We start from the raw sequence: 25,010 nt of genomic DNA, 5'->3' as shown, positions 1-25,010 counted from the left end.
GCGGGCTGCGGGAGCCCGGCTCCCGCCGGAGGAGAGGACAGCCAGCGCCGCGGCCACTTCGGCCCGGGCCCGGGTGTCGGCCCCGCCCCGGGCCCCGGCCCCGCCATGAAGTGTCACTACGAGGCGCTGGGGGTGCGGCGCGACGCCAGCGAGGAGGAGCTCAAGAAGGCCTATCGGAAGCTGGCCCTGAGATGGCACCCGGGTAGGTGACCTCCGGTGGGCGACGCCTGCCGCCCCGGGCCGGGCCTCAGCCGCGCGGGTGAGGAGGGCGGAGAAGCCGGTCGGGCCGCCACCCTCCCGCCGCCGGGCCTGGCGGGCCGGGCCGGCTAGTGACCTCGCGGGACGCGCTGCCGCAGCCCGAGCCTCGCCTGCCTCTGAGGGCCGGATCTGCTGTGGAGGTGGGGACCCGGGCCCCGTGGGGAGGGAACTCGGCCGCCGCGCCTCACCTGCGGCTGCTACTGCCCAGTCTCCCCGAGCCCGGAGCCCGCGGCGGATCCGGCTGCTTCTGCCGCCCACATGGCGCCTTTCTCCCCGAAATGCAGACCACGGGGTTTCGTAAAGTAGCTTTTAAACTAGGGTGCACGCCTGCTGCTTTTAGTTTTCGCAGACTGGAGTAGCTGAACAGCACCTCACTTTAGACATGAGTTTTTAGATGATGAGTTCTAACGAAGTGTATTGCCCAGTGAAGCTTGTATGTTTACTTACAAGTTTGCTTCCCGGGAAGGTCTCTGTGACTTTAGGAACTAATCTGGTCTTCCATACTAAAGAAACAAGTGGTTGAATCTATCTTTGAGAATTCTAATGAGGCCCTTACCCCTTCTTGGTACTGGGAATTGAACCCAGTGTTGCACATGTGCTAGCCAAGCACCGTACCCCTGAGCGAACCCCAGCCGGTGTTTTAACGTTTCATTTTGTGTTGCCCAGGCAGGCTTTGAACTTGTGATCCTCCTGCCTCGGAATAACTGAGATTATTATCCTGTGTCACACAGGCCAGGATTGTACCACATGTATTCTCTTAATGGTTAGTTTTACCCATTTTCTCATATTTTCATTTTAGTTGTTCATCCCAGAGTCTTAATTTATATATAATACAATACAAACAGCTCTTTAAACCCAGTTTTCCTCATATCTGTCCAATATATGCAGGTAGCTACATGAGTGTGTAATATGTAGATTTTGAAATTCCAAAAGAGGGCTCTCAGAGTCTCAGTAGGAAAACATGCTTTATACACGTAAAGATTTACTCATACAAAATAGTGTGATTGATTTTGGAGTAATAGAACAGCTACTAAGTCTCCCAGTGATTCAGGGAAGGAGTTGCTAGTGTGTACTGAGAGGTACTGAGGCTTCACCTCCTTAGAGGGGCTTGACTGTGTCCTCTTGGGAAGAGCCCAGTAGTGGGCAAAAGATGCCCACAGGATGCTTTGATGGAGGCCAGTGTTTATGGGAAGGCTGCAGAATAGTTTGGGGGAAGAGCTGGAGGAAAGACTGGAGACCCAGAATTGGAAAGTAATGTCTATAATTGATAGAACAAGAAACATAGGTATTAGTATAATAATAATTATGAACAGAGGAACACACACATTTATTGAAAGGCTAGAAGTGAGCTAAATGCTCATTATAGCAGAAAGTCAGAAGGAATAGCCAAAATAAATAAATAATGTAAAAATAATATAATTTCAGTATGCTTGCTTTGCTGGCTCATAAATCTTTCACTCAATAAATGTTTAATCGTTCTATGCAATGGGGCATTGTGTTAGTTATCTCTGGGACTAAGCCTTGCTTCAGACAATCAGCCTTCCATTATTCACCCTGTGACTGTTTCCTGAGTGATTTTGCCAGGTGAACACAGCAGGGAGAGGTGCTTGCCCTGGTTGGGCATGCATTCTGTGGAGACCCAGGAAGGAAAACAAAGAACGTCAATTCTGTCTTTCAAAGAGAAGGACTCCTTGAGGGCAGATTCAAGTGCTGATGAGTCCATGTACTTACCTGGGCTAGCTCTAAGTGTATGGGTGGGAAAGATGGGAAAAACCACCCAGGAACTTCAGCTGAGAAGACCTAGTGCCTAGGTGGAGACCACAGTGATGAGTGGCAGCAGGGGTGGAGAGAGGAGGAGGGAGCATGAGAGAGGTGAGCATGCAGCATGGTCAGGTAAGTGGGAGCCGGTCTTGAAGGATGTAAGAAATAAACTGGAGTGGAATTGTAGCCTAAGGATTTTGGGAAGTTGTTGAGGAGCTGGAAACAAGGGAATGCTAAATGCCCGTTTTTCAAATTTCTTGCTTGCTATAGTGGTAGATTGCTTTGTGGGAAGCAGGCAAGACTGGAACTGAGGAGCCTGTTACCACGTTTGGAATCCCTGAGCAAGGTGCAGTGTTTAAAAGCCTTAGCTTCACCAAACTTCTTTGGGGAGAAAAAGAATGGGGAGAATTGGACAAGGTACAGTACTGGGAGAAGGAAACACACACACACTCATATGCACTCACCAGCAATAAAACACCCACCCTGTACACAACAAGTACCTTTTTTTGTTTTAGGTAAGAAGATTCAGTTGCCAGCTTTAAAAAAAAAAAAAAAAAAAATTCTACGTCATTTAATTTGAACTGTACTGTTTTGTCTGATAGAAAATTTTGAAACTTAAAAGTTTCTCCCATTTTCCTAGAAGGCTGATTCCTAGTAGGTTTAAAAAAAACAAAAAAAAACCAAAAGGGTAGGTGATGCTGTAGTTGTTTACAAGCCCCCTTGTAGTGGTCTTGACAGATGTTGAGATGAGTCCTAGAAAATACCAAACTGTCCAGAAAATACCAGAGCATCCCAGGGATTGGTCCTCATCCACTTCTTGAATCTGTTTATAAATGGTAAAGACAGAAATTGTAGCACTTTTCAAGTGGACTTCACCTTGAAGCTCTGTGAGGATTGTATAATTGCATGTGGCTGGAAGCTGGATCTTGTAGCTAAAGCAAAAAGTAGTTTTGTTTTCTCACCTAGTAAGATAATCCAGAGGTGGCCAGTCCTGGTAGGTCTAGGTGCTTGATGAAGCCATCAGAGACCTGCTCTTGTCATCCTTACCTTATGATTTGAACCCTTGCATCAGATGTAAGCACTGAAGACTCAGAGGCAGAATTGCTTTCTTGTGTAGCTGATCAGAGATGGGCAGGTGCAGCCTAGGATAGCAATTTTCTATGGTCTCTTTGTACTTCCTGCCTAGAAGCTCTCAGATGGCTCCTCACCCATCATCCAGAGTGGCATCTCAAGATACTAACCACAGAATGGGGGAAGGATAAAGAAGGGATGGGAATTTGGGCCAACTGCCTTTTAAGGAAGAACCGTAAAACCCAACATAGAATATTTTCATGTTTTGTTAACCAGAGCTTAGTCATTCATGTAAGCTTTAAGGAAGGCTAAGAAATGGAGTCTTTATTTTGAAGCAAGGGCCAAGTGCCCACCGTAAAGTCAGGATTTGATTATTAACTGGGAGAAGGGGAGAGTAAATACTGAGTATGAATTACAGTCTGCTGCAATCCTTGTGGTTAAGAGTTGGGTCTGCCTGCAAGCATTGAAGCCTGGCTTGGACAGCAGATGGGTTACGTGCACACAATACAGCCCATACCTTTTCACCAGGAGACCAGTGTCTTTCCTGGGAAGCTTCACTTAGTCATTTTGAGTTTACATCTGATTGGCTAAAACTGGCTGTTTTCAGATACTGCACCCTGGAAGGGGATTTAGATTCATGTTGTGTTATTTCTTGTGGAAGATGTAGCTGCTGGGGTGGAGATTATTTTCAGATAATATAAGACTACTTTTACTTCCATGGGACTAGGAGTCAAAAATTGTATCTGAAGCATCTTTGCAAAGGAGCCATGGCAGACTGCTAAACTTGGGAAAGTATTGTTAGATATTCAGCGGAAAGCCACCTGCAGGTTTTGGGAAGAGGTGATGGCATTTAAGAGGAGGCAAAATGCCCTCAAGAACCATTTATCCGTACAGTGAGGCTGCAGTATTTGGAGGAACACATTCGGTCATCATATCTTCTAATCTTTTAGAAGACAGATATTGAGTAGTAGGAGCTTGAAGAACTTGGGTGTGCTCCATATTAGATTCAAAATATTTTACTTTCTGAATGTATTAGTTACTTATGATGGAACAAATTACCAAGGCCTTAGGGTTTGAAATAGCAAACAACAAAAACATGCATCAGCTCATTATGTATACTCTCCAGGTTCTGAGGCTCAGAATGTGGGAGTGGCTTGACTGGGAGGCGGGGCTTGAGGGTACCTCAGCATCATCTGGCAGAACCTGCTCATCATCTGGCAAGACTTGCTTCCAGGCTCAGGCACATGGTTGGCAGGTCTCTGTTCCCTCTTCACCCAATAAGCTTCTCTCTTTTTTTGATATTTTATTTTATGTGTATGAGTATATTGCCTGCATGTAAGTAAGTGCACCTGTGTCGTGCAGTGCACAGGAGGTCAAAAGAGAGTTTCAGATTCCCCTGGAACTGGAGTTAAGGACGGTTTGTAGCTGCCACGTGGGCTTTGGGAATTGAACCTGGGTCCTCTGCAAGAGCAGTCAGTGCTCCTAACCACTGAGCCATCTCTCCAGCCCTCCATGAGCTTCTCTTTAAGCTGTCTGAGTTCCTCATACTGTGGCAGCTGGCTATCATAGAGTGAGTGCTCCAAGGAGAGAGCAAGAGCCCAGAATGGGAGATGAGATCCAGTTTCATATCACACCACACACCACATGTAGCTTTCTTTCTGTCCCCACTATTGTCTGTTTGGACTAGCCCTGCTGATAAAGGAGGGCCCAGTACAAAGGTAAAGCCAGGGATCACTGCTAGCTGTCACTTGGAGGCAACTATGCTTTCTCAGTTCCATATAGAGGCACAGCTAAGGAAAGAATTGTGTGTATGCGTGTGTGTGTGTGTGTGTGTGTGTGTGTGTGTGTGTGTGTGTGTATTCAAATTTACTTTGGTAGACAGTAAAAAAAAAAACTTTAAGGCAATGGGATACTAAACATAATCTATTCCTGGATAAATAACAGCTTTCTGTAACTGATTTGATATTTATTTGGCTCCTAAAAATTGTACTATTTAGTATTTTCCTTTTGTGGATATTGGGATTGTTCAGTGATGCATTAGGCCTAGGGTGCTTGTGACACCTGAAAATCAGCTGTTATCCAGAAGTAGTTTTTCTCCCAGTTGTTCTTCATTTTGTATATCTTTTTTTGTGGAATTTGTGAAGGAAGGAGCCCCCTTTAGAGTCTTCATCTGATCTATCTATCTATCTATCTATCTATCATCTATCTATCATCTATCTACATATATATGTATATATATTTTAATTTTTTATCATATGCTTATGTTTTGTGTATGAATGCATGTGCCACAGGGTGTGGACGTATGGATGTGATCAGAGGAACTTGAGGGAGTTGGTTCTCTCTATCATGTGGGTCCCCAGGTGAAGTCAGATCAGCTTGGCAGCTGGCACCTTTACCTAATGAGCCATCTCACCAGTTCCCACTATTAATTTTTTTTCTATTACGTTTATTTTATGTGTTGGGGGATGGTATACAGGCATCATGCCCTTTGGAGGGCATGTGGAGAACAGAGGACAACTTATAAGAGTCCATTCTCTTCTACCATGAATCTTAGGATTGAACTTACGTCATTAGGCTTGGGAGCAATACTCTTTTCCCCCTTTGCCATCTACCTTTTCAGTGACTGAATTTCTGTGACTTTATTTTAACAGATAAAAATCTGGATAATGCCGCAGAAGCAGCTGAGCAGTTTAAATTAATCCAAGCAGCCTATGATGTGTTGAGTGACCCTCAGGAAAGAGCATGGTGAGCACTGTGTTATCCTTCTCATCCTCACTTATTTTGCTAGCAGGAATTGTCCATATGGGATTGTTGGTTTCTTTTACAATTTAATATACTAGATGGTTTTGGGAGTGTTCTGAAGCATCTGTCACCTCTTTGTTATGTAAAGTGCAGTATGTGGGTAGGAAGGAACTTTAGAAATGATTTTCTAACTGTCTTGTTTTATCCATGATGAAGCAAGTTTGGTGATGTTACATAGCTTTAATTTAGATACTTCAAGTGATTTCTCTTTGAGTAGGGCTCCTTTAGTCAGGAAGAAAGTTGACTTATTTTTAGGAACAATTCTTATTTTAATTATTATAATGTAAGAATTATAATAAATTTCTGTAGAGTACATGAAGGTATTTTGCTATTCTGCAGATTCGACAGATAACTTTTACCAAAGATGATCTTATAATTTAATTTCTTTTGTATGACAGAAATTTGTGTTTGAAGTTCTGAGTTTACAATTCTCAATTAACTTTTCACTGTAAAGTTTTAAAAAATATTTATTTTTATTTTATGTGTATGAGTGTATTGTATGCATGTATGTAAGTGCACCCATGCCATGAAATGCTCACAGAGGTCAGGGTGTTGAATCCCTTGGAACTGGAGTTTCAGATGGTTAGCTGCCATGTGGGTGCTGGAATTTGAACCCTGGTCCTCTAGAAGAACAGCAAATGTTCTTAGACAGTGAACCGTCTCTCCAGCCCCTATAAATAGATTTTAAACCCAGATATGTTAGTCTAAAATCCTACTGTTAAAAAGAGCAGGTGTTTTTGTGCTACTGTGGAAGTCATCTGTTTTAAATACTGTATAGCATACCTGGCTCACAAAAGAGAAGGGATAAAAAGGAAATTCTTATAAAACTCTTCTAAAACACATAGACGATCTTAAATTTTCTCTCCCCATGGACTTCGGTGCTCTAACCTTTGAAGTGCTTCCAAAACCAGGCATGTTTATACAGGCTTGTAGTCCCAGCACCCAGGAGAATTACCTGGGCTACTATATAGGGAGGGAGTTCCAGGCCACCTTGGGTTACAGAGGTAGATGCCTTCTCCAAAATCAAAGCGAAGAACTTGCCTCCCTTTTACAGCTTTGGGATTCTTCCCTGACTTTCTTTTCTCTAGTTCTCTAGGTCTTAAGTTGTCTGCTTCTTCCATGGACTCTCTTAGCTTTTTATTTAAGCTTCCTGCTTGGTCATGCTCCTGTTACCTGGAGCTGGTACCCTTTGGTGGTGAGGAGCCTGGCTTTGCGTGCAGGGGACCCGATTTTGAATTCTGATTTTGCTGTTCACAGACTTCATGACTGTGACAAGCAAGTATTTAGCATCACTGAACTTAAATTTCCTGTTGTATCAAACAAGGATGATAATAACTACTTTTACAGAGTTCTCATGAAGTGTTATTGTGGAGTATGTATATGAAGCTCACAGATTAAGTTTCATGAACATAAATAAGTGAGTTTTTCTTGAACATGTTGGTAAATTCCCAGATCACAGATGTATATACAATTCATCTGTGGAGCAAACTCTGTTCAATACTTGTTGCACTTAGCAATGCTTTTTCCCTTAAAAATGCCTGAGCTTTTTGGCTCCCCTAACTTCCCTATTATGTGAGCAATATTGTATAAGGTATTAGAAGTTGGAGGCATGGGTTTACTCTTCAGTTCTTGAAAGACCTCTTAAGTTTTTTCTTGTTGTTGTTGTTTTCAAATTTCCATAAAATTGTGTGGCTGTGGGTTGGACATGCTGAAATGTACACGAATGTTTTGGCTGATTCAGAGAAAGGAATCCTTTTGAATTCTTGTCTCTTCAGCCATCACCAATAGTTCCTTTTTATTTTTTAATTTCTTTTAGGTATGATAATCATAGAGAGGCCTTACTTAAAGGAGGGCTTGATGGAGAATATCAAGATGACAGCTTAGATTTGCTTCACTATTTCACTGTTACCTGTTATTCTGGTTATGGAGATGATGAAAAGGTAAGATAGGTGAGCTCTTAATTTTTTATAAATAGTTAACTTTTTTTTTAAATACAAAGAGATTTCTTAAAGTTATAATAGAAAGTAAAGCAATGTCCATTTTGAAAACTGAACATATGTCACTTTCATGTTTAAGCTGTCAGCACATATAAATCTCCCACTGAAAGGAAAGATGCGTTAGGTAATGAAAGCTGGATCCTGTAATTCTTAATAGTAAAATTTTTCATATCACATTTTATTCTGTGGTTAGACTATGAAAATATTAAGAACCTGTGTTTCTGAAATTTTTTTTTAGGGTTTTTATACAGTGTATCGTAATGTTTTCGAATTGATTGCAAAAGAAGAACTAGAGTGTGTGTTAGAGGAAGATATTGAGGATTTCCCAACTTTTGGAGACTCCCAGAGCGACTATGATATGGTAAAACAAAACTGCATTGCATCTTACAATTAACATTCACTACTGTGTTCATGGTTTTAAGAGAAGTCAATTCTAGTCTTGTCCCCTGTCCTGTCTTCCTTGCTTGCTTACTCTTGTACTTCCGGAGGGAAGGAGCATGCAGCTAGTAGTATATTCCCTACCCTCCTTGACTTTTGTCTGTGGGCTGTAGTTGTTTCTTTTTGTGATCAGTAAGACTATTTTCTTTCCCCATTAAATCTGTTTTGAAGAATGTATTACCTAGAAAGTCTTAAAGGAATGTTTTCTCCATTGATTAACAGTGATGTTACATATATTAGGGGTTAGGATTATGGCTTAGTGGCAGAACATTTGTCTAGCATGCACAGGCCCTGGGTTCAATCCCCAGCACTGCAAAAGAAAAAACAAAGTAATCTTATAGATAGATGGATGGATGGTTGGATAGATAGATATAGATACAGATATATATTCATATATATGAATAAAGAAACTAGATTATATTTTAATCCTTATTATTTACTGCCTTTCTGAAGAAATTTAAGTAACAACACTAGAATTGCACCCATTTTCTTCATCACTAGGTAGTGCACCCCTTCTATGCTTATTGGCAGAGTTTCTGCACACAAAAGAATTTTGCTTGGAAGGAAGAATATGATACACGGCAAGCCTCAAACCGCTGGGAAAAACGAGCCATGGAAAAGGAAAACAAAAAAATCCGAGACAAAGCAAGGAAAGAGAAGAATGAGCTGGTGCGCCAGCTGGTGGCTTTCATTCGTAAAAGGGACAAGAGAGTGCAGGCTCATCGGAAACTGGTGGAGGAGCAAAATGCCGAGAAGGCGAGAAAGGCAGAGGAGATGCAGCGGCAGCAGAAGCTGAAGCAGGCCAAGTATGGGCTGTGAAGCTAGTTCCTTTTCTGCTGAGGTGGGGGCCAGAGGGGGTGTCAGGAGGGAGGCAGCATGGACCTTCCACATCAAATCCACTTGTCATGGCACAGAGAGCATGTAGATAGGATAGTTTTTGTCTTTTTACATCTTTAAATCCTGGCCTTAGGTAATATTTCTTCATCTGGTATATCAATTTTGATTAGGATGTTTTCCTTCCATCAGTTTGACAGTAACTGATGTACGAATTCTTACTCTGTATGAGGCTCTGTTTCAAGTGCTTTCCTGAAAAAAATTTGTTTTCTCATTCTTATGAGGAAATGATAGTCACAGAGCTTCTGAGAAGGGGGCCCAAGAGATCTACTCTAGTTCTCTGTGGTATTTTTTTTAAATTAACTTTTATTTATCTTGTATTTGTAAGGTGGGGTGTGCATGCCATATGGTACATGTGTGGAGGTCAGAAGGCAACTTTGAGGAGTCAGTTCTCTTCTTTCACGAGGCAGGCTTCAGGTCCTCAGGCCCGACAAGTGCCTCATCTGCTGAGCTGTCTGTCAGCTCCAGAACCCTGCTTTTAACTGTAGTGCAGGACTGCCTCTTGGTACTCTTGAGTTACTCAGTTCATTTAATTTTGTATGATTTTGTTAAGTTACTGTAAGAACTTTGTGTCCTCAGTATTTAATCTTTTTTTCCTTCTTTCTTTTTTTTTTGAAGCAGGGTCTCCCTGTAGCCCCAGCTGTCCTGGAACTCACTATGTTGCCATCACATTGCCCTTCAGTCGTATTTGCAAACTAAGGATGTGGATGGAACATTCGTATCCAGAGTACTGATGCACAGCTCCCCTTACAGCACAGCAATAGCATCATGAAACCTCCCCAACTCCACACTTGTCTTATACTTTTCTTAGAGTCAGCGCCCACTTAGGGCTCTTTGTGAGTATAGATCCTTGCACACAGTAACATTTATTTGTGCATTTATGACTTAGAGTTACATGAATTATCTACACAATATAGCTACCTGCTGCCTAGTCACTGGATAGCTGTAATTTCAAATCTTATTATTTAGTAAACCAGTTAAAAACAAGCAGGTAGCAGGCGTTAGTGGCCTTGCTCAGTTCTAGCTAGCACACATTTTAGGTTTATAAACATTGGCAACTTGGGAGGAAGATGCTCTTGTATGTCTAGTTTTAGACCTGAGAAGTAAGTAGGCGCCCTCCAGAGGCACGCTTTTCAGTGGAAGTGAGAGTGAGGCTGTTGTTTGTGTCTAGACTGGCGGAGCAGTACAGAGAGCAGAGTTGGATGACTGTGGCCGATTTGGAGAAGGAGCTCCAGGAGATGGAGGCACGCTATGAAAAGGAGTTTGGAGATGGATCAGATGAAAATGAAATGGAGGAAAAGGAGCCCAAAGATGGAGTGGATGGTAATTTTTCTTGATACATTAAGAAGTTTTGGAAAATAAATGTTATTGTGTGTAAGGATCTATCAGATGACTTCAGGGCCCATGTAAGATAATACGGAAGGGAAGAGCAAATGAAAATCCAGAGAGCACCTGACTTCAGTTCTTGTTGCCATGATAATGCCAGAATTTTGATTTTGTTGTTTTGTTTTTAATAAGCTAGACATCTGAGCTTTTAATGTGGCAAATAAAATTTAAACACTATTGTATGTGCCTCACAAAGGCAGTCTATTGGTGTAGTCTAATTCAGGTGAAGTAATAATAAAGCCTTTTCTATCATGTTCTCAGTGACTGCTTCTGGCTTCATAGATGTAGTGACAGGTGGGCATTTTCACAGTGGGACTGGCTATTAAAGAGAATTCAAGCTGGCCAGGGCATGGTGGTGTGAGCCTGGTCTACATAGTGAGCTCCAGGCCATTTGGGGCCACAGGGAGACCCCCCCAAAAAAACAGCAAAAAACTTAGCTGCTTTCTCGGGCTGGAAAGATGGTTCAGCAGCTAAGAGCACCATCTGCTCTTGCAGACGACCGGGTTCAGTTCCTGGCACCCACATGGCTGCTAACAACTGTCTGTAACTCCAATTTCAGGGGATCTGATGTCCTCCTTTGACCTCTGAGGGTATTGCAAAACATGGGTGCACTTACATGCATGCAAGCAATACACTCATACACATAAAATAAAAATAACAAAATATTTTAAAGAGATTTCAGTTAAGTGCTAGGTTAAGTTATAATATATTTTCTAGGACAGTAGGTACTGTACAGAGTCTGGATGGTATGCATGTGACTCCCCTCACACAATTTTAAAAAAAGTTCTTGAGGTGTCAGAGTGTTTTTTTCTGCCTGTCTATTATTAGAGTGCAAATATGTACTTTTGTTTTGTTTTGTTTTGGTCTTTTTGAGACAGGGTCTCCCTGTAGCCCCAGCTGGCCTGGAAATCACTATGTCGACCAGGCTGTTCTTATCTTGAACTCACAGAGATGGTATCTCTGCCTCCCAAGTGTTGGGATCAAAGGCGTGCACCACCACGCCTGGCCTCAGATGCGTACTTTAAAAAAGTGAAATTTAGCCCTTTGGGGAACTACTTGTAATCCTGATATTCCTTACCAGTCCTGGCTGTTTCTTTGATGAAACTGGTCTAAATATAGTTTCTTAATTTTACTTACCTAGAGACTAAAATTTCAGACTAGTAACTTAAACAGTGACAGCTTTATTCAAAATGATTAGGAAATGAATGACTTACTAATGAGTCAAGCAGTATGTGCTTTGAAAATTATGAAGTACTCTCTAAATATGAAATGACCTAGTTACAGTTTTATAATTTATAGTTCTTTTATATAGAAGATCTTACTTAATATTCACAAAATACACCTTAAACGTAGGTTTTGCTAATGGAATGGACTTCATTTATCTGATGAGGAAAGTAGGAGTGTTGAGAAGTTATAGAATATGCCAGAGAACTTGTGAGCACTTTGACATCCGGAGTTTTTACTTTAAATCCAATGATTACATGCATGTGAAATATTGAACATATACATATACATATACATCCATCACTTTCTGCGCTTTGAGTTACTTTTAGTTAACTGAGGTCTGAGAATATTAAATGGAATATTTCAGAAACAATTCCTTTTTTTTTTGAGAAAGGATTTTCCTATAGCCCTAGCTAGCCTCGATCTCATAGAGATCTGCCTATCTCCTTAGTGTTGGGATTAAAAGCATGCTCCACCACGCCTGACTAATAATTCATCTTTTGAAATGTGCTCTGGTCTTACAGTGTGATGAAATCTTGCATTGTACCATTCTGTCAGAGTATCTACACTGTCTAGCTACCTGCTAGTCACTGGATGCTATTGATCACTTTGCCATCCAGATTATCAGATTGTTTGTAATGTTTTCATGTGGTCAAGTAACTCTTCTTGGAAATGAGCTCCTTAAAGTCCAAGAGTAAGGAGACTGACGTAGAATATGCCCCAGAGAAGCCATAAAGTGCTTTCTCTAAATGGAAAGGTGAAAGTTCTTGAGGTTTTAAAAAGAAAGGAAAAGATCATGTGCTGAAGTTGCTAAGATGTCCTTGAATATAACCATGGAATTGTGAAGAAATCCATGCCAGTTTTGCTGTCCGACCCCAAACTGTAAAGTTATGGCTACGTTTTATACATGTGTAGTTAAGATGGAAAAGGCTTTAATTTACAGGGTTCTGTACTGTCCGAGGTCTCAGGCATCCTTTGTGGGTAAGGCAATCTGCTGTATTAACATCAACCATAGGACATAGGTTATGTTTTGGTTATTTCAGTAAGCATGTCTTTCAGTATCATATTAATATACAAAGAACCAAAATGTAGAATATGAAAGAAACACTGAACTCTTTATTGATATAAAAATAAATCCCAAATAGCTTATTTCTTTAAAAGAATATTAGAAATATGTAGAGTTCCGTTTATTAGTCACTTAGGCATTATAGATTGTGGTGATAACAGTTATTCTATTGTAATGAATCCTCAGCTTATGAAGAAGGTCTGTGAAAACAGGGCTAAACTTTACATGGTACTATGCTTTTTCCTGACCTGTCTGATAATAATGGGATGCTATGAACTAATCTTAACTATATTAGAGTAGATCACAGTTGTATGCTAGGACCAAATCTTTCTGGAGGTAAACCTACCAAACAACAAAACCTTAAAAAACAAAAATGTACTGAGTTGAAAAAACCTTATAGTAGAATTATTAAAGTGGCATTTGATGTTTTACACTTGGCTTACATCTGGGATTCAAGGATTTTCTGAGTAGATATAAAAAAACCTTGAAGGATAAAGTAATTAATTTGAATTGTTCCTTCAAATGCATGCTGTTCTTAAAAGGCCAACTCAAATCCCAACAACACTTTCTTCTGTAATGAAATGTTAATATTTTCATTTCTAATTTGTGTACAACTTGAGATGCTTATTAAGATGCATACTTCACATTTTTAGATTCTTACCATACAGTCTTTACCCTCACAGGTAAAGACAGCGATGAGGCTGAGGAGGCTGAGCGTTATGATGACCTTTACTGCCCAGCTTGTGACAAATCATTTAGGACAGAAAAGGCGTAAGTGTGCCATATTTGAACTAACTTTTTATTTTGAGGCAAGGTTAACATTTTGTGAGTGTTGAAGAGAATATGGTTGGAACACTTTGATTGCTGGTGCCCCCGTGTAGGATGAGGGATTTGTGCAGTTAAGCCTGGTGTACCCATTAACATTTTCCAGTATTCATGTACTATTTCCAGAAGGAAATCCACTTGTTTTGTTAAGGTAGCATAGTTACACGGGTGAGGAGATGAGACCAAATCTAATTATCTCTGCACTATTGGTACCAAACTTACTTCTAACCATTGGGTTCCCTGCAGGTGGTTGCTGTCAGCTTAGCTAATTTAAATTTGTCTTGCTAAAAGTATGTTTGCTGAGTGGAAGCATTTCATCTTGTGGGACAATGATGAAGAGAGATAGAGTAAAAGGATATCATTTTAAACAGGAGAAAAGGAGAGCTGAGTTACCAGGAAACAGCAGAACAACTGCAGTCCAGAAGAAAGGAAAGCAAAGGATGAGATGGGGATGTGTGAAGTCAGAAAGAACAGTGCTGGGTGACCCCAAAGGGCAGATGGTGGGGCTAAGAGGAGTGGGAGAAACGTTAGGAGCAAGAAAATAAAAAGCAACAGAGTTTAAGATTTATTTTTGAGTTAGAAATAATTACTAAAGAAAAGTTGCCAAGATAAATACAGTGTACTCAATGGCCTGCTACTCACACGTTGTCTGTTTGCATGCTTGCTTACTCTTCACACACGTATGCACATGCACACACACACATACACATGCACGCATGTGTACATGAACAAACACACAGAATTTTTTTCTTGAATAATTTGAAAGTTACATATATGATGCTACTTTATTTCTAAATACCTCTGTATAGTTTTTCAAGAATGAGAATATGTTTGTCATCTTAAGGAAATCTTTAGCATTTATAAGGCACTCTCACCTAATTTATTGCCCATATTCCAGTTCTGTCAGTCAACCTGTAGTTAATGTTCTACGTTTTCCCACTTGAGTACAGAATCCATTCTAGGACCATATAATTGAAATTTTCTGTTTAGTTTGGAATAATTTCTTGATCTTGATCTTGTCTTTTATGGCATGTATTTTGGAAATATACTAGTCCCTTAAAACAACTTGGTTGTTTTTAGACTGTTTTTCATTCTGGGTTGCCCTTTTGTTCATGATTAAGTACAGATATACATCCATATGTGGGATACTATACAACTATGTTGTTTTTTGAGGGTTCCAGATTTGGAAGCACACAAAGTCCCTCTCATTGTTGGTAAGCATCTTGACTTAGTCTAAGAATTGTCCAGATAAAGTTACCTTCAGGCAATGTGTTTAAGCCGTATGTGAAGCATAAATGAATTGTGTTTAGGACTGTTTCTCATATCCAAAATATCTCATTGTATATGCATAAATATTCCCAAATATGAAATTTAAACCCCTCTGATCTTAGGTTTTTGGAAAAGGGATACTGACCTACCAGTCTTTATGGTGGTGGCTGGATGATGTTTTTCTGCTCCCTTTGGGCCTCATAAAGCAACGTCCTCCTCTTTCCCCATTTATCTTTTGTCATAATTGGCTTCAGTTGTCAAGTTGACACACCTGGGAAGAGGGAGCCTCAGTTGAGGAATTTCCTCTATGGGATTGGCCTGTGGGCATGTCTCTGAGGCATTTTCTTGATTGTTGAGTGATGTGGGAGGGCCCAGCTACTGTGGCCCTGCCACCTGTCAGCAGGTGATCCTGGATTATATAACAGGCCAAACACAGGCCAGAGGACCAAGCTAGTAAGCAGTGTTCCTCTGTGTTCTGTGCTTCAATTCCTTTGTCTAGGTTCCTGCCCTGAGTTCCTGTCTGACTTTCCTCAAAGATGGACTGTTACTTGGAAGTGTAAAATACAGTAAACCCCTTTTTCCCCAAGTTGTTTTTGGTCAGAGTGTTTTATCACAGCAATAGAGAAGCACACTAAAACATAACATTTTTTTTGTTGTTTCTTTCGTTTTTTTTTTTTTTTGAGACAGGGTTTAACTGAACTTACAGAAATCTGCCTGTCTCTGCCTCCCAAGTGATGGGATTGAAAGCATGTGCTACCACACCCAGTAGTCTTTCTATTTTATTATTTTATTTTATGTGTGTGCATGTTTTGTCTGCTTATATGTAAGTGCATCTGTGTGTGCAATGACTGCAGAGGCCAGAAGAGGGTGTCAGATCCCCCTGGAACTGGAGCTATGGATGGTTATGAGCCACCATGTGGATGCTGGGAACCAAACTCAGGTCCTCTGTAAGAGCAACTAGAGCTCTTAACCATTGAGCCAACTCTCCAGCCCAGTTTACAATTTTTTACTATCCTGTTCACGATCACATTTTCCCAGTGAGCATGCTTAGTGAGAGTTCCTGCACACCAGTTCCCTTCTCTTTTTAACATGTCCCTATCATTTGGAGCATTTGTTTTCTAGCTCAGGTTGCCTTGATTTCTCCAAGGGAGTTTGTTCTAATAAAAATTTTAGAAAGAAAAGTAGCTACTAAAACAAGGAAAAAAAAGTTTCCTACTTTTGATTTTTGTTTTGTTTTGATTCTTACTGTTTTTGTGGTACGGAAGATCAAACCAAAGGCCTCATGCATGGTGGTCAGCCACTCTACTGCTGAGCGATGTCCCAATTCTTTTTCTGACTCTACAGTTTAATGTTGTTTCCTCTGTTTTGTGAAATGGTTTTCAGCTTTTTGTACACCAGCTAAATTAGATATAGCCTATTGAGTTTTGTACAGAGTTTTTAGATACATGTTTTGAATAAAGTGAGAATAACTGTTGAAAAAGCAAAAGGAAGTGAACTCCACTTGCTCTCTGAGGCCTGACATCACCATTTCTCTAGGCCTTGGGGTCCTCCTTTTATAGTTAGGATATCTTATAACTAGAGTGCCTTACAATTTCTGGAGATCCTTAGAAGCCTGGAACATAGAAGCACGAAGTACATACTTAATGATTAAAAGGAAACTGTAGTAAAGGCTGTAATTTTGAGAACTGAATCAAAATAAAAATAAAATAAAATTTGGCAAGCAAATAAACATATAAATAGAAAGGAAGTTGAATGAGGGGAATGCTGGATTTTGGGAAGAAAGCTTCTCGTGCTCTTGTAGGGTGAGGGATACCTAGTAGTCCTGACAGGTTTCTGTTGCTCTATACAAAATCACCACACTTGGCAGTTCAGCTTGGTTGCCATCATCCCTCGATGGACCAGGGCACGGTAGTGTTCTCCAGGGCAGCCACTCACATCAGCTTGTCTTTCAGCATGAAGAATCACGAGAAGTCCAAGAAGCATCGGGAAATGGTCGCCTTGTTGAAACAACAGTTGGAGGAGGAAGAAGAACATTTTTCAGTAGCTCAAACAGATGAAAATCTATTGAATGCCAATTCTGAAGGAGAAATGGAAGATGCACCAAAGCAAAAGTAATTTTCAGTATTAAATGCCTCTGAACATATTTATCACATCAGAGATTACATTGAAATGTGTTTTATCCCAAGAAGTTTTTGCCCTAGTATTTTCTGTATCTCTTCTAGTTAATAGACCCTTACAATATTGAAATGGGTAAAGACCTTATGTCTGGTATTCATTTAGAGTATATTATGACTATACTGAGAGCATTTTCATTCTTATGCAATTGATAAGTTGCTCTCAATTTATCCACTCTTTTCCAAAAATGATAAGCTCAGCATTTTCTTATCCTTTTGATGCTGTATATTAAATATTTTTAGTATTTATTTACCATTATTTCAATATTTGTTATTTTCACTTAATAAATTTTCACAAGGTCAAATAGTTGACATTTTGGTTTACATTTATTTTTAGACTTTCTAAAAAGCAGAAGAAAAAGAAACAGAAATCAGCACAGGTATGTTGAAAGGTTTTATTAATATTGAATACACTATGAATTTGCAGTGCATTTGCTATTTCAGTATCATCTGTATTGAGAGAAACTTCATTATTTTATGTTGATTGTAAAATTTTATTTTTTTTGTGTGTGAATATATAGATGAGTGTGATGTGAGTGTGATATATGTACATGTGTGTACAAATATATGTGCCTACACACACATGGCAAGGCCAGAGGAAGGTGGTGCTGAGTTTTCCCTTCTATCACTTTCTGCCTTAGTCCTTTGAGCCAGAGTCTCACTAAATCTGGAGCTGTATTTTCTGGGTAGGCTGACCTCCAGTGCATCCCAGTGATTCTGTTGTCTTTACCCCACAGAGTACTAGGGTTATATATGCACATGAGACAGTGTCCACATTGTTCTGTGGGTTCTGGAATCTAAACTCAGGGCCTTATAATTATGCAGTAAGCACTCTTAAAACTCTGAGCCACTTCCCATAAAATTGTTTAAAAGGAAATGAAAATATTTGCATGTTTCAGTGCTTTCTTCCCCCTTGTATGCATGTAACTAATTTATTCACTGTTGTATATTTGAAAATTTTGCTTGATAGGAATTAACTTGTACCATTATTTTAAAAATGTGGATATATCTGATGCCAGGACTTTTCATCATCAAGTTAGTAATTTAAATCTGGACATAAGAAACTCTGGAGGTTGTTACTGTATTTGTATGTTTATTTGACTAGTCATTTATCTTTTATTTTTAAAGAATAATTTTGTATGTAATAATCTTATCACAATGTAAAAAACTCCATTCAAAATGGATCAATGACCTTAATGTAAGACTTGAAACAATATGGATCTCTCAGAGATAGGTTTTCCTCTTAGAAAGTACACAGCAAAGATTCTTAACTGCTTGTTGCTTACTTTCAAATAGTTCAGGAGGAAAACAGGTTCAGAGAGAGAATGTACGTGAATTTGAGTAAACATGGCAAGTTTTTACTCAGAATAAAACAGAAAGTTGCACTTAGTATAGGCATGTTTGCCAGACCTGTATATGGGGCTTCCTTGTTTATCCTAACTATAAAAGTAATAGTTTCTCATACTTACTAATTGAAATATAGAAGTATAAATATCATTTTTAATTCTCCCATAGTGATTACTTAATAACGAATTAAATTGTGCTTAGACTGCATGTATAATTTTTCCCTTCCATTTTTGTATTTTTTCACATAATTGAATGAATATCTTTTTTTAAAATTTTATTATTTTATGTGTATGCATGTATTGCCTGCATGTAGGTAAATTCACCCATGTCGTGCAATGCCCACGGAGGTCAGAAGAGGCTGTTGGATCCTCTGGGACTGGAGTTATGGGCAGTTGTTAGCCGCCATGTGGGTGCTGGGATTCGAACCTGGGTCTCTGCAAGAACAACCAGTGTTCTTAACCACTGAGCCATCTCTCCAGCCCCCTTGAATGAATATCTTTAGAAGTATAAGTTTTCTTCATATATTCATCCACTCATTTATTACAGTTTTTCTCTAATATCTCTGTAATGAGCATTTGGGGGATTATTTATTTATTTTGATATAGCATCCTGTATCCCAAGCTGGCCTTAAACTTTGTACCCTAGGTAGGCCTTAAACTTTGTATCCTAGGCTGGCCTTGAATTTGCAATCCTCTTGTCTCATCCTTCCAAGTGTTGGGATTAGAGGTGTATTCCACAGTGTCTAATTTAAAAACAACTATTAAAAAAAAATTTATTATTTTTATTTTACGTGTATGAGTATATTGCCTGCATATGTGTAAGTGCAGCCATGTCATACAATGAAAGTCAGAAGAGGGCATCAGATCCCCTGGAACTGTAGCTACAGACAGTTGTTAGCCACCACATGGATGCTAGGAATTCAACCTGGTTCCTCTACAAGAGCATCCAGTACTCTTAACTGCTGAGCCATCTCTGCAGCCCCCTAAGCATCTATTCTTAACTGCTTCTCCTTTTGTATTTCCTAAGTTCTACTACTGGAGTTTGTGGGACATCATTACTTTATTGTATCTATTTGACAGCATAACATAAGCCATTATTAGATAGGAACTGAGGTGATGCCTCGATTGGTAGTGTGACTGCTGCACAAGTATGAAGACCTGAGTTTGGATCTCCAGTACCTACATTACAGAGGATAAAAAAGCTGAGCTGTACATATCTGTAACCCACATTGGGAGGGCAAAGAAAAGCGGATCCTTGGTGCTTGCTGGCAAGCCAGCTTAGCCGATAGTGAGTGCTTAGGTTCAGTGGGAGACCCTGTCTTAAAAAAGTAGGGAGTAGGGCTGGAGAGATGGCTCAGCATTAGTTAAGAGCACTGGCTGCTCTTGCAAGAGGACTCAGGTTCGGTGTTCAACACCCACATGGCGCTAACAACTGTCCGTAACTCTAGTTCCAGGGAATCGACGCCCTCTTCTGAACTCTGTGGGCATTGCGTGACACAGGTGTACTTACATACATGTACTCATACTCATAAAATAAAAATAATAAGTAAAATTTTTTACAAAAAGGTAGAGAGTGACAGTGGAAGACACCCACTGTCTACTTCTGGCCTCCACATGTGCATTCATATACTCACTATACACACATACACAGCAAACTATACATGTATGTGCATACACACAGATAAGATGTGATTATTCTTAGATTTGTTTTAAAGATTTATTTAAAATTTTATGTGTATGAGTGTTTTGCCTGCATGTATGAATGTATGATGAATGTATGTGTATTATCTATGTGCAGTGCCGTATATACTGTGCAGAAGCCAGAAGAGGGCATGAGATCCCCTGGAACTGGAGTTATAGACAGCTATCAGCCACCATGTGGGTGTTGGGAACCAAACCCACAGGTCCTCTGAAGGAGAAACGAGTGCGCGTAACTTCTGAGCCATCTTTCTAGCCATCCTCCATATGGTGGCTAGATTTGTTTTATAATATCATATGTATTCTCTAGAATTATGATGACAATTTCAATGAAAAAGTAACTGAAGAAAGAGTCAAGGCTGATCCAAAAGACATTAACTTAAATGAAGACAATGCCAAAGAACCAGAGGATAGTCCTCAAGAAAATATCTGTGTTACAGAGACCATCGAAGCCAGTGATGGTCCAAAAAGTGAAGCTCAAAGGTAAAATGAAGTGCATATCATCTTTTTTTGTGTGCATGAGTACTGTATTTATATCATTTCCACCCTTCTCCCCCCAACTCTTAGCTATTTAGTAATTGATAATAAGGTCATCAAGGATATGTCAACTGAAACTTCCTTTCCACACCTAAGTTAGATGTAAACTGCAAGTATATGTACACATGTACACACAGACATATAAACATACACGGATGAGGCATGTTGGAAAGAGAATTCTAGAAGAAAGTGCTCACAGTTCAGCAACATGTGGTCCAGTTCCAGTCTCATTTCCTGCTGGAATTCTTACTTTGTCCTTTACAGTCCTGAGGGAACAAGGATGTTGCTGAGCCTGATTCCCCACTGCACTCCCTTGAATCCTCACTAACCAAATCTTCATGCTGTGTTCAGCCTCAAGGTACTGTCAGGGCAGGTCAGCATCAAGGCATCTTCTGCTCAAAGAAGCTTTGAAGTCCTGGTGTTGCCCAAGGCCTTGTTAGTGGGCTAGGGTAAGAGTCTCTAGGGAGAGCTTATAATGTCCCTTCTTCTCCTTCCCTTCTTTATCTTGTCTCCATCTTCCTCCTTTCCTCTGGAATAGAGAATTTCTTAATCCTTTAGTAAAGATATGAACATTAAGTAGCTTCAGGTTTCTGTCATCCTAGGACCATAAAAATACTTTGTATGCCAGTTAAGTGAGAGAGTGAGTTGGCAAGAACTCAAGACTGGAACTTCAGTAGTGGGCAGAAAGGTGTACTTATAGATGTAAGATGTTTGTGCTATATATGAATCAGGCCAACAGGTGATCGACATATACAGTAGGGATCTCTACCAGCAGAAAAGGGAAAATAAGGAATCATACTAGTATTATCAAAGCTTTGAAGTGCTTCAGAGAGTAGAAGCCTGGAAGGGAAAGTTAATATTTATTTCAGTAATTATTAAAAATGGAGGAACAATCTTAGATAAGTGATTTGCCTAAAGACAAAAGCTGGTAAGTGGAAAAGCTAAGCATGGCATCCCTAAATACTTGGAGGGATCCAGTATGTCTAGCTCCGTGGGCCCTGTCCCATAATGATTCTGTGGGCTACTTGAGTGGATATGAGTGCTGGGTCAGAGGTGGGCCTAAAGGCCTCCTCCTGTGTCTAGAACTGAAGTGTTTTTATTTGCTTTCCACATGACTTCTATATGAATATTCACATGGCGAGAATAAAGGATTTTTGGAAGTAGGCAACATTGATTATAGTTAACTCATTTTACTGTTGTGAGAAAAGGAGTTAGAATTCACCTGACTGCTTTGCTGCCAAAGAGTGGCAGGACTGAAACATAGCACCACCCCACCTAACTCTCCAGCTGATTTTTCAGCAATAAGGCCTTTCTGCTGAGCCCTCCATTGCTTCTCTGTAATGCTGTATATACTTTGTGGGAAGTGCTTCATTAAAAAGTATGTGGGTGGCTGGGCATAGTTGTAGGCCGTGCCTATAAGCCCAGCATTCAGAGGCTGAGGTGGAGGATTGCAAGTTTGAGGCCAACCTGAGCTCATGACAGGAACAACAGAAGTATATAAGCATATATATATTTTTTTAAATAAAGGTCCTAGATAATTAACTTCTGAAATATACCTATCTTTATAATATAATAGTTTTCCAGGAATGTTGTCTGAAGTTTTCATGAATGTATTTGTGGATGAGTCTTTGTAAATTAGTTAAGTCTTAATACTCTGTCTTCCTGTCTTAGCCTCCCAAGTGCTGGGATTATAGGAATGAACGACTGAATAGTGCATAATGTTGCATTATATTCCTAAACAGTCTTCTAATTGTGTTGGCCATTTAGCCTAATAGAGACCCTTGGCTTCTGCTTAAAGAACAGTGTACGTTTGATGCCCTTGAAAGCATCATTATGACTCACTCATATAATCTATTCCATCTGTTCTGTGAATACATTTGCACCTAGTTTTTACCCTAAGAATAAAGAAAGTATAACTTAGCAGAAGCAGATTAAAGTTGGCAGAGATTGCGTAGAAGAATGTTGAGGAGTCAAGCAGAGCAGGAGGAATCAGACTGCAGTGGCTGGATTCTGGTTTTCTGATTTAAAGGGTACTGGAAGAACACACCATATCAAGAGAGAGGACATCATTTTATTACTATTTTTTTGTTAGTGTACAATATAGTGAGTTTCTTGGTGGATTGTGAACCTGAGCTTTCAACACCTAAGCCATTTCTTTAGCACAATAATGGATTTCTTTATGACGTTTTCATATATATTGTTTCACTTTACTCATATCCCTAGATATAATTTTGAATAAAATTAAATTTCTTATTTTGAATGAACTTAATTTTATGAAACATGCATTATGTTTTTATTTTTCTCATTCTACTATGGAACTGTTGAAATATTTGTCACAGACTAGATCAGATTCAAGAGTCGTTAATCAGTCCTGATGGCTAACACCAGTAATCCTAGGACTCAGGAGGCTGAGATAGGAGAATTGCTGTGAATTTAAGACCAGCCTGGGCTGCATGATGGGCTCCACGGCAGCATGGATATACTGTAAGGCTGGTCTCAAAAATTTTTTTAAAAGAAGAGGAAAGACATTAATGCTTGTGGGCAACTACATCCATGTCATGGATTACTTGTGATTAGAGCCGATTGATTTTTGTCTCCGTAAAGAGAATGTTAAATGCTTTGCTTTTTATAAAAATATATTGTATAAATATTCAGGGATGTTTTTGTGGTGTCACTTTGGCTTAAGTAAATTCTTCAGTTTTGTATCAGTTTTGGTTTAACGTCTAAAGTTGCTTTTAAAAACTGAGATGTGAAAATTAACTAAATTAACCATTACAATCAATAAACCATACCTATCTTACATATTTTATTTTGGGGGTATTTTTGAAGCATGATGTCAACTAAAAGGGACACTTACTTTTGTGTAATACGAATAATTTATTTTCCAGTGTTCTTAAACCCAAAGGAAAGAAAACCAAAGATGTGAAAAAATCTGTCAAAGCACCTGCTGAATCACAAACAGTGGTAGGTGAAAATCAGACCCATACTCACCTTTCTTTAGTGGACTCTGCTAATGTCTTAAGATGTCAGTATGTATCGAATAAGCCCTTCACTCCAGAGCATGCATGCTGGCTCCATTATCAGTTTTGCAGGGTGAACATGGAATTTGTGTATATAACTACCTTTTTAAAATTTATTATTTTTATTCTATGTGTACATGTGTATTGCTTGCATGTATGTAAGTGCCCCTGTGTTGTGCAATGCCTGCGGAGGTCCAAAGAGGGCATCAGATACCCTGAAACTGGTGTTAAGGAAGGGTGTTTGCCACTATGTGGGTGTTGGGAACCGAATCTGGGTCCTCTGCACAAGCAGTCAGTGCTCTTAGCCTCTGAGCCATCTCTCCAGCCCCCCATCATTTCTTTTAAGTAAAAAGAAACACATGCTGGGCATGGCGGCTCATGCCTTTAATCCCAGCATTTGGGAGACAGAGGCAGGTGGATCTCTGTGAGTTCAAGGCCAGCCTGGTCTACATAATGAGTTCTGGGCCAGCTTGGTCTACAGGGAGACCCTGTCTCAAAAAGACGGGAAAAAAAAAACAACAAAACATTGGAAATATTTGACCCTAGAACAGTTACTGTTTCCTATTATTTTGTAACATAAGAACCTTGGTGATAAGTTACTTGTATTACATTGTGAACAGTTGTAAAGTACAAACTCATCTGGTCTGTGTTGTGTGATGCTTGCCATTGAAGGTCTCAGGACCTTTGCAGTTGATAGTGCTTGTTTATGAGGTTTAATTTCTAAGAGCATTTACCTTTGTTGGACTTATCTTGGTAGCTGTTTTGTTTAAACATCTTTATTTTGCATTTTTTTTTGATGTTTAACCTTGACATTAAAACATGAAACACTTATATCTGTGTTACCACATTCTTTTACTTAGGATTTTTCTCTCTTTTCTCAGAGTGATGTTCTTATCAGCTGTACAACCTGCCATAGTGAATTTCCATCCCGAAATAAGCTTTTTGATCATCTCAAGGCTACTGGTCATGCAAGAGCACCTTCCTCCTCATCATCTTTAAACAGTGTAACAAGTAGTCGAAATAAGAAAGAGAAGCGTAAGAACAGATAGAAATTCTGCCAGTATTTTTTTTTAAAACTGTCTCAAGATTGTCAAACCAAAAACTGAACTGAAATCATCTAAAGAGTTAAAATTTCAGTGATCTGCAATTTATTGCATTGTGAAAGATTTTTATTTTATAAAGACATTTTTGTTTAATATATATATTTTTAAACATTTCACTAGTGATTGAATTCTTTTTGCCAT

General features: G+C 39.6%; 1 protein-coding gene across 2 annotated transcripts; it reads left to right on the top strand.

Moving 5' to 3' along the window:
• Positions 1-6: 6 nt before the first annotated feature.
• Positions 7-24,966, top strand: Dnajc21 (DnaJ heat shock protein family (Hsp40) member C21). 2 transcript variants are annotated; one of them, XM_008835357.2, is made up of 12 exons: positions 7-202; positions 5,742-5,835; positions 7,709-7,832; positions 8,128-8,250; positions 8,829-9,133; positions 10,393-10,544; positions 13,581-13,668; positions 16,944-17,102; positions 17,503-17,545; positions 20,520-20,692; positions 23,635-23,710; positions 24,648-24,966. In XM_008835357.2, the coding sequence occupies exons 1-12, from the start codon at positions 106-108 to the stop codon at positions 24,813-24,815; spliced, it is 1,602 nt and encodes a 533-aa protein (XP_008833579.1). In that variant the 5' UTR covers positions 7-105; the 3' UTR covers positions 24,816-24,966. The 2 variants fall into 2 exon arrangements, with proteins under 2 accessions (XP_008833579.1, XP_017654231.1); XM_017798742.2 differs by lacking the exon at positions 7-202 and adding an exon at positions 231-398.
• The last annotated feature ends 44 nt before the right edge of the window (positions 24,967-25,010 follow it).

The sequence above is a fragment of the Nannospalax galili genome, unplaced genomic scaffold (genome assembly GCF_000622305.1).
Source record: "Nannospalax galili isolate Female #2095 unplaced genomic scaffold, S.galili_v1.0 scaffold150, whole genome shotgun sequence".
In the NCBI taxonomy this organism is placed as follows: domain Eukaryota; kingdom Metazoa; phylum Chordata; class Mammalia; order Rodentia; family Spalacidae; genus Nannospalax; species Nannospalax galili.
Note: the sequence above shows the minus strand (reverse complement) of the source record. Positions and strands in the feature narration are given on the sequence as shown.